We start from the raw sequence: 8,608 nt of genomic DNA on the forward strand, positions 1-8,608 counted from the left end.
CCTAACCACTCCCCTGCCAGCCTGATCAACGCCTAACTGCTCCCCTGCAGGCCCAATTGCCCCCAACTGCCCTCCCCGATGGCCTGGTCACCCCCAACTATCCTCCCCTGCCAGTCTGGTCACCCCTAACTGCCCTCCCCTGCAGACCGGGTCGCCCCCAACTGCCCTCCCCTGCAGACCCGGTTGTCCCCAACTGCCCTCCCCTGCAGGCCTGGTCCCCCCCAACTGCCCTCCCCTGCAGGCCTGGTCACCCCTAACTGCCCTCCTCTGCAGGTCATCTTGTGGCGGCCATCTTTGGCCACTTGGGGGCGGCCATCTTTGTGTGTTGGAGTGATGGTCAATTTGCATGCTGATCATGACGAATTAGCATATCCGGTCATGACTGTAAGGGTGTCGTGACCAATTTGCATACTACCCTTTTATTAGTATAGATGATTTGAAGTTTCTTTGCAAATTTTTGTTACATTTAACTACTAGCCATTTAACTTTTTAAAAAATGTTATTGTAAATAACATCTTTCATTGTTTGTTTGTTGCTGGTATATAGAAATATAATAGATTTTTTTATGCTCTCCTGTATTAAATAATCTGCTGAAATTACTCATTATTATGTCTTAAAATTATTTTATTTATCTGCAAAAATAACATTTTTTCCCTTCCTTCCTAATCCTTATACATTTTACTGTGTTTTTTTAACCTAACTGTATTGGCTAGAACAGGGGTGGGCAAACTTTTTGACTCGAGGGCCACAATGGGTTCTTAAACTGGACCGGAGGGCCGGAACAAAAGCATGGATGGAGTGTTTGTGTGAACTAATATAAATTCAAAGTAAACATCATTACATAAAAGGGTACGGTCTTTTTTTTTTTTTTAGTTTTATTCATTTCAAACGGGCCGGATCTGGCCCGCGGGCCATAGTTTGCCCACGGCTGGGCTAGAACCTCTATAACAGTATCAAACAAAAGTCATGCTAACCAGTATCTTTGTCTTGCTCCATATTAAAAAGAAAGCATGCATTGTATTACCATTAATAAAATTTCCTGTAAATTTTTTTGGGGTAGATATCCTTTATTAAAGTTTAAAAAAATTCCCATCTACAGTTTGCTAAAAATTTTATCATGATGGGTATGAAATTTTATTAATAATTTTTCTTTATATAATGACATGATAATGTGATTTTTCTCCTTTATTCTGCTACTATTATTATGCTGGATGATTTTTAAGTTTTAAACTATCTTGCATTCCTGGAAAAATCAACTTGTTATTAATGTATTATTCTTTCTAAATACAGCTACATTCAGTTTGCTATTATTTTGTATGCAAATATTTACACATCAGTCTTCATGAGTGACACTGCTCTGTAATTTTCCTTTCCTAAAATACTCATGTTAGGTTTGATATCAAGGTTATGCTGATCTCTAAACAAACTGGTACCCTACAATCCATAATGGATAGAACCACCAGACAGAAAGGAAACAGAGGACTTGAACAAGACTATAAACCAATGAGAACTAACAGACATTAACAGAACACCCCACTCAGCAACAGTGGAATATACATTCTTCTCATGTTCTCTAGGACAGACCATAATGTTAGGCCACAAAACAAGTCTCAAATTTAAAAAGACTGAAATCATGCAAAGTATCTTTTCTGATCAAAATGGAATAAAACTGAAATGTAGTAACAGAAGGAAAACTAGGAAATTCACAAATATTTGGAGAATACTCTTAAAACAACTAATATGGGGGCTATCTCCCTTAACCACAAGGGGTATGTTCCAAGACCCCCAGTGAATGCCTGAATCCCTGGACAGTACCAAGCCCCATACACCTATATGTTTTTCCTATACATACATATCTATAATAAAGTTTAATTTATAAATGAGGCACAGTAAGAGATTAGCAACAATACTAAAACAGAACAATTATAACAATATACTGTATAAGTTACATGAATGTAGCATTATTAAGTAAAATAAGGGTTACTTGAACACAAGCACTGCAATACCCTGACAGTTGATCTGATAACCAAGTCGGCTACTAAGTGACTAATAGGCAGGTAGCATTAAATTGGGCTGTTAGGGTATAAAACTATGCTGCACAGGCCACCCATGTGACTGACGGGATGTCATTACTACATTTCTGCTCAACATAATAGAAAACAACAGTGTTACTGAAATTACTTTCAATAAGCAAACCAATAGTCATAAAATGTTATAATGTAAAGAGCAAGAAAAAACATTATCTTCAGTTTATAAAAAGATTGTTTGTCAAAAATAAAGGAATATTCATGACCAGTCAAAAAAAACCAATTCCTGCATTAAGTGGCAGAAAGTACACAAAACCAAAAATAATTTTAAGAGTATATCAAGTTTTCTTAATAAGGGTATCAGGGGGAGAAAACAGGAAAAGGCATTCAAGTTCTTTCAAGCGCCCCAACTTAAAACAACTCCAAACTGTCTAATGATGGCATAGGAAGTCAAAGAAAACAGATGTAAACAGTGAAGCAATGCAGTTGCTGCTCACGTGTTTAAAAGATCCATAGGGAACTGCTGTGGACCCCGTCTCTTCCAGATAATCTTCCCAGCTTAATTCCACTTCTTCCACACCAGACCCAGCATCTGGAATTAAAGACAAAATAAAACAAATAAAAAAACAGGTGGACCCCAATTAAAGAAAACTCAAGGTGCAAAAACATAAATTTAGTAATAAACCTAACTTACAATTGACTTCACAAGTTAACTGGCTTTATGGTAGGTTCCCTTGGTGCACTGGCCGTCAATGAACCTCAACAGCACGAAGTGTGACATGCTGTCTCCTGTTGGGACCCATCTGGGCTTCACCCAAATGGATCACATGACGCTGGTGAGAGTGTAACTATTACAACCACTTTGGATTGTACTTAGTACCTAACACCAAGTATTTGAGATACTTAATAGGTAGGCATTTCCAACTTGAATTTTTAATCTGATTTCTCCAACTAAGTAAAACATACCCTCGTCGATATTTTGGTTCAATCCAAAAAATGTGACATTATCCTTGCTTTCCTCCCTTTCTTTCACATCTAACATCCCACATCCAAACTATCAGAAAATTCTCTAGGTATCACCTTTAAAATATATCCCAAACCTAATCACATCTCACCATTCCTATTGTTCTCTCTCGTCCAAGGCCTAACCTTGACATCACTCACTTTTTAATCACATTGATGAAAAATCTAAAATCTTTGAGAGATTGTAAAGTCGCTACATGATCTGATCCTCTTACAACCTACCCTGCCACTTCATTCCCAATCAGCCTCTTGTTTGCTCACTGCACTCGAGTGACACTGGCTTTATTCTTCTTTTAATCTAATCATGTTCTTTCCTCAAAGCCTCTGCATTTGCTATTTCCGCAGCCCAAGACTGATCTCCCAGTGTCATTCACACCTTCATTGCATTCAAGCCTCTACTCAGTTGTCTCCAACAAGGCCTTCCAAGCAGTGCCCACAGTAGAAAACTCCCAGGCTCTGCTTTCTGGTCTTCAAGGCATTCATTCCTGTTGGACAGTACACCATGTCTTTTATCTTCCCCTTTAGAAAACAAGCTCTATGAAGACAGAAACTTTGTATCTCCACTGCCAATAACAATGCCTGGCACTAGTGAGTTTGCAATGAACAGTGCTGCCTTTGGGGATGGAGAGGAGAAAACATGATTAGAAGAGAAGTTCTAAAAAGTACTAAAGAGGCATAAACTGGGTTGTGCCTATCTAGTACTTACTTATTTTTAAAAATGAAAACAGCCCTAGCCAATTTGGCTCAGTGGATAGAGCAGTGGCCTGCAGACCAAGAGTCCTGGGTTTAGCCGAAATCGGTTTGGCTCAGTGGATAGAGCAGTGGCCTGCAGACCAAGAGTTCCGGGTTTGATTCCGGTCAAGGGCATGTATACAGGGTTGCAGGTTCGCTACCTGCTCTGATTCTGGCACATACAAAAGGCAACCAATCAATGTGTCTCTCTCACATCAATCTCTCCCCCCCTTTCCACTCTTCTCTCTGAAAAGCAATAGAAAAAATATCCTCAGGTGAGGATTAACAACAAAAAGCAGAAAATACATGTTGGCAAGGAAGTGAGAAATTAGAATCTTGTGCACTGCTGGTGTTGGAATGTAAAATGGTATGGCCACTGTGGAAAACTATACGGTGGTTTCTCAAAAATTAAAAATACAATTACCATAGGATCTACCAATTCTACTTCTGGGTATATATCCAAAAGGAGTGAAAGCAGAATCAAACAGACATTTGTACACAAATGTTCATAGCAGCAATATTCACAATACCCAAAAGGTGGAAGCAGCCCAAGTATCCATCAACAGAAGAAGAAATTAAAATGTGATACATCCATACAATGGAGTATTATTCAGTCTTTTAAAAAAAGAAGGAATTCTGACCATAATACAACATGGATGAACCTAGAGGACATTATGCTAAGTGAAATAAGCCACCTGCGAAAGGATAAATACTGTATGGTTCCACTTACACGAGGTAGCCAGAATAGTCAAATTCACAGAGGCAGAAAGAAAAACGGTAGTTTCCAAAACTGTGGGGCAACGAGAATGGGGAGTTTGTGTTTAACGAGCATAGAGCTTCAGTTTGAGAAAATGAAAAATGTTCTAGGGATAGACTGTGGTAATGAGTGCACAACAATATGAATGTACTTAATGCCACTGAACAGTACACTCTTTTAAAAATGGTTAAAATTGTAAACTGTGTACAATGGATATTTTACCACAATAAAACAATGGAAACAAATGTAAGACAATGTTAACATTTATTAATTCTTCAGGGTAGCTATGTGGGTGTTCTTACATTGTTTCCCTTTCATTTTTATATATTTGCAATTTTTCACTAGAAATGTAACAAGCCAACAAAGACCACATTGGAAATCTCCTAGAAGTATGGGCCAGTAGAAAGTCAATTTCCATTACTAAAACATAGCATGGCTGAACACTCATGGTGCTTAACAAGGACCCTAGTCCCTGAAACAGCATGCTACCTTAAAAATAAAAATAAACAACAACAATAAAAATAATGAGCTAAGGAACTAAAGTTTCTCATACATTAAAAACTATTAAAAAACAGAGAAGAAACAGGTTAATGACTGGATAGAAAAATGAGCAAAATACAGGAAAAGAAATTTTATAAAAAAGAAATTCAAAGGTCCTGAAACATATGGAAAGATATGCAAATGTACTCATTTTTAAGAGAAATGCAAATTAAAACTGCACTGAAATATCACATTGGGAAAAATTCCAAAGTTTGACAACATACTCTATGGTGAGGCTATAGTTAAGCAGGTAAAGCACAATGACACAACCCTAGTGAAAGAAAACTTGGCAATATCTAACAAAATGATATATGTATTTACCTTTTGATCCAGCAATCCCACTTCTAGGAATCTATTCCAAAGATATGCTGGCAAAATACAAAAAGACATATGTACAAAGCTATTCACTGCAGCACTACTTATGAATCAAGACTGCAAAGACCCAATGTCCATCAATAAGGAACTGGCTGAACGATCTATGGTTTATACATCCAGCACTATACAACTGTAAAAAGGAATGAGAACAATTTCTACATACTGATGTGGGATGCTTTCCAGTATATTCAGTGAAACTGGAAACTACAAATCAGTTGTTATTGTATCTCTACTTTTGTGTATGGTGAGAGAGGTATAGAAATAAATATATCTGTACATACACCTATTTGTTTATTTTTAATTTTCTTGTTAATCCACACTGGAGGACATTTTCCCACTAATTTTTAGAGAGAGTGGAAGGGAGGGGGAGAGACAGAGAGAGAGAAACATCGGATGTGAGAGAGACACATAGACTGTTTGCCTCCAGCATGCACCCCAACCAGACCAAGGCCGGGGATTGAGCCTGCAGCTGAGGTACATGCCCGTGACCGGGATAGAACCCGGGACCCTTCAGTCCGTGGGCTGACGCTCTATCCACTGACCCAAACCACCTATGGCTGTTTATATTTTTAATGAACAGTAGAAATAAATAATAAAATAGTTAGTATAAGAAGAACAATGGAAAGAGTAAAAATATTTAAAAATATTTTCCTTCTCCTAGAGTTTTCTAAATTATGTTTGAAAGTTGAAACAAAAATTTTAATATCTGATATGGTTCTCAAAATATGAAGAGGAAATATTTATGATAATTATATTACAAGGTAAAGACATAAAAATAGGTAAAGTTTCTACATGTGACTCAAACCAATAAAATGATGATACCAACAGACTGATAAGTTATGTACATAAAATGTAATACCTAGAGCAACTACTAAAAAGCTATACAAAAAGATACACTAAAAAACACTATAGACAAATCTAAATGTAATTCTAAAAAAATATATTCAAGTAACCCACAGGAAGGCAGGAGGTAGAAGACAAAAATAATCCCAGAAAACAGATGAACAAAAATAGCACACTTGAGCCCTAACTTACCAATAATTACATTAAATGTATAAGGTCTAAATACACAATAATTATAAGACTGAAATTTAAAAAAAGATTATGTGCTGTTATAAGAAACTTCAAATATAATGATATATAGGCAGGTTGAAGGTATAAGAATAAAAAAGATATACCATGTAAATAAACATTAATCAAAAGGAAGCAGAAATAAGTAAATCCATACAGAAAGGAGACTAATGGTGGTTGCCAGAGGCTGAGTGGGGCAAGAAACAATTGCTAACTGTTTCTTTTAGGGGGTGATGAAAATGTTTTAGAAATACTAGTGATGGTCACAAAACTTTGTGAATATGCTGAAAGCCACTGAACTGTACACTCTATAAGGGCATAATTATACCTCAAAAAAAGAAAAATACCTCAATAAAGTTGTTTTTTTAAAAGCTCAATGTTTAAAGAAATAATTATTAGTTAAAAAGCAGACATATAGCCCTGGCTGGTGAGAACATCATCCCGCACATCAAAGGGTCTCAGGTTCAATTCCTGGTCAAGGGCACGTACTTGGGTTGTGGGTTTGATCCCCGGCCCCAGTCGGTAGGGGCTTGTGTGGGAGGCAACCAATTAATGTATCTCTCTCTCTTTTCCTCCCTCCCCTCTACTCTTTCTGAAGAGCAATGGAAAAATATCCTCAGGTGAGGATAGAAAAAAACAACAAAAGGCCCTAGCTGGTTTGGCTCAATGGATAGAGCATCCTCCTGCAGACTGAAGGGTCCCAGGTTCGATTCCAGTCAAGGGCACATGCCTGGTTGCAGGCTCAATCCCCAGTAGGGGGCGTGCAGGAGGCAGCCAGTCAATGATTCTGTCTCATCATTGATGTTTCTATCTCCCTCTCCTTCTCCCTTCCTCTCTGAAATCAATAAAAATATATATATTTAAAAAAACAAAAGGCAGATAAACCATAAACGAACCAAATAGATGGAGACACTGTGCTGAAGAGGATACAGCACATGTTCAACATCACTAGCCACTAGGAAAATGCAAATTAAGATCAGGATAAGCTGTCACTATTAGATGCCCATCAGAGTTAAATAAAAAATAGTGACAATAGCAAATGATAGTGAGAATGAGAAGAAACTAAATCTCTCATACATGGATGGTGAGAATGTAAAATAGTATAATCATCCTGGAAAGTAGTTTGGCAGTTTCTTTATTAAACGTATGATCCAGCAATTGTGTTCCTAGACATGTACCCCAGAAAAATGAAATCTGAAGTATACTATTGCGCAAGCAGCTTTATTTTTTTTTTTAAATATATTTTATTGATTTTTTACAGAGAGGAAGGGAGAGGGATAGAGAGTTAGAAACATCGATGAGAGAGAGACATCGATCAGCTGCTTCCTGCACACCTCCTTCTGGGGATGTGATCGCAACCCAGGTACATGCCCTTGACCAGAATCGAACCCGGGACCCTTCAGTCCGCAGGCCAACGTTCTATCCACTGAGCCAAACCAGTTAGGGCGCAGCTTTATTTTTAGTAGCCCAAAACTGGAAGCAACCAAAACGTACAACAGTAGATGAATAGTTAACCAAACTGTAGTATATCCATGAAACACTGCTCAGCAATAAAAGGAAACAAACTATTGATATGTGCAAAAATTTGGATGGATCTCAAGGGCATTATTTTGAGTGATGAAAGCAACCTCAAAAAATCACATACTATGTGGTTCTATATGTGTAACATTCCTGAAATGACAAAATTATAGAGATAGAGAACAGACTAATGGTTGCCTGACTTAGGGAAGGCTGGGGGAAAGAAAGTAAGTATAAGTATGAAGGGGCAGAATAGGGAGCTCTTTGTGGTGATGGAGTAGTTCTGTATCTTGCCTGAGGTGGTGGTTACAGGAATCTATCCTATATAATAAAAGGCTAATATGCAAATCGGCTGAACGGCGGAATGATCAGTCGGTAGGACGCGCACTGACCACCAGGGGACAGACACTCAACTCAGGAGCTGCCCCCTGGTGGTCAGTGCACTCCTACAGGGGGAACGCTGCTCAGCCAGAAGCTGGGCTCACGGCTGGCGAGGGCAGCAGAGGTGGTGGCAGCACTCAGGATGTCCGTCAGTCGGACATCTCCCGAGGGCCCTGCACTGCGA

The 8,608-nt window shown here is 38.3% G+C and overlaps 1 protein-coding gene across 1 annotated transcript in view; it reads right to left on the reverse strand.

Annotated features, from left to right (window-relative positions):
• The window catches only part of SFMBT1 (Scm-like with four mbt domains 1), a 116,100-nt gene that overhangs the window by 58,717 nt on the left and 48,775 nt on the right, over nt 1-8,608 (reverse strand). The window contains exon 3 of the mRNA XM_005870292.2: nt 2,525-2,619. Coding sequence (XP_005870354.1) covers nt 2,525-2,619 — 95 coding nt within the window. The remainder of the gene's footprint in view (nt 1-2,524; nt 2,620-8,608) is intronic.

This window comes from Myotis brandtii, unplaced genomic scaffold, assembly GCF_000412655.1.
Source record: "Myotis brandtii unplaced genomic scaffold, ASM41265v1 scaffold316, whole genome shotgun sequence".
NCBI lineage: Eukaryota > Metazoa > Chordata > Mammalia > Chiroptera > Vespertilionidae > Myotis > Myotis brandtii.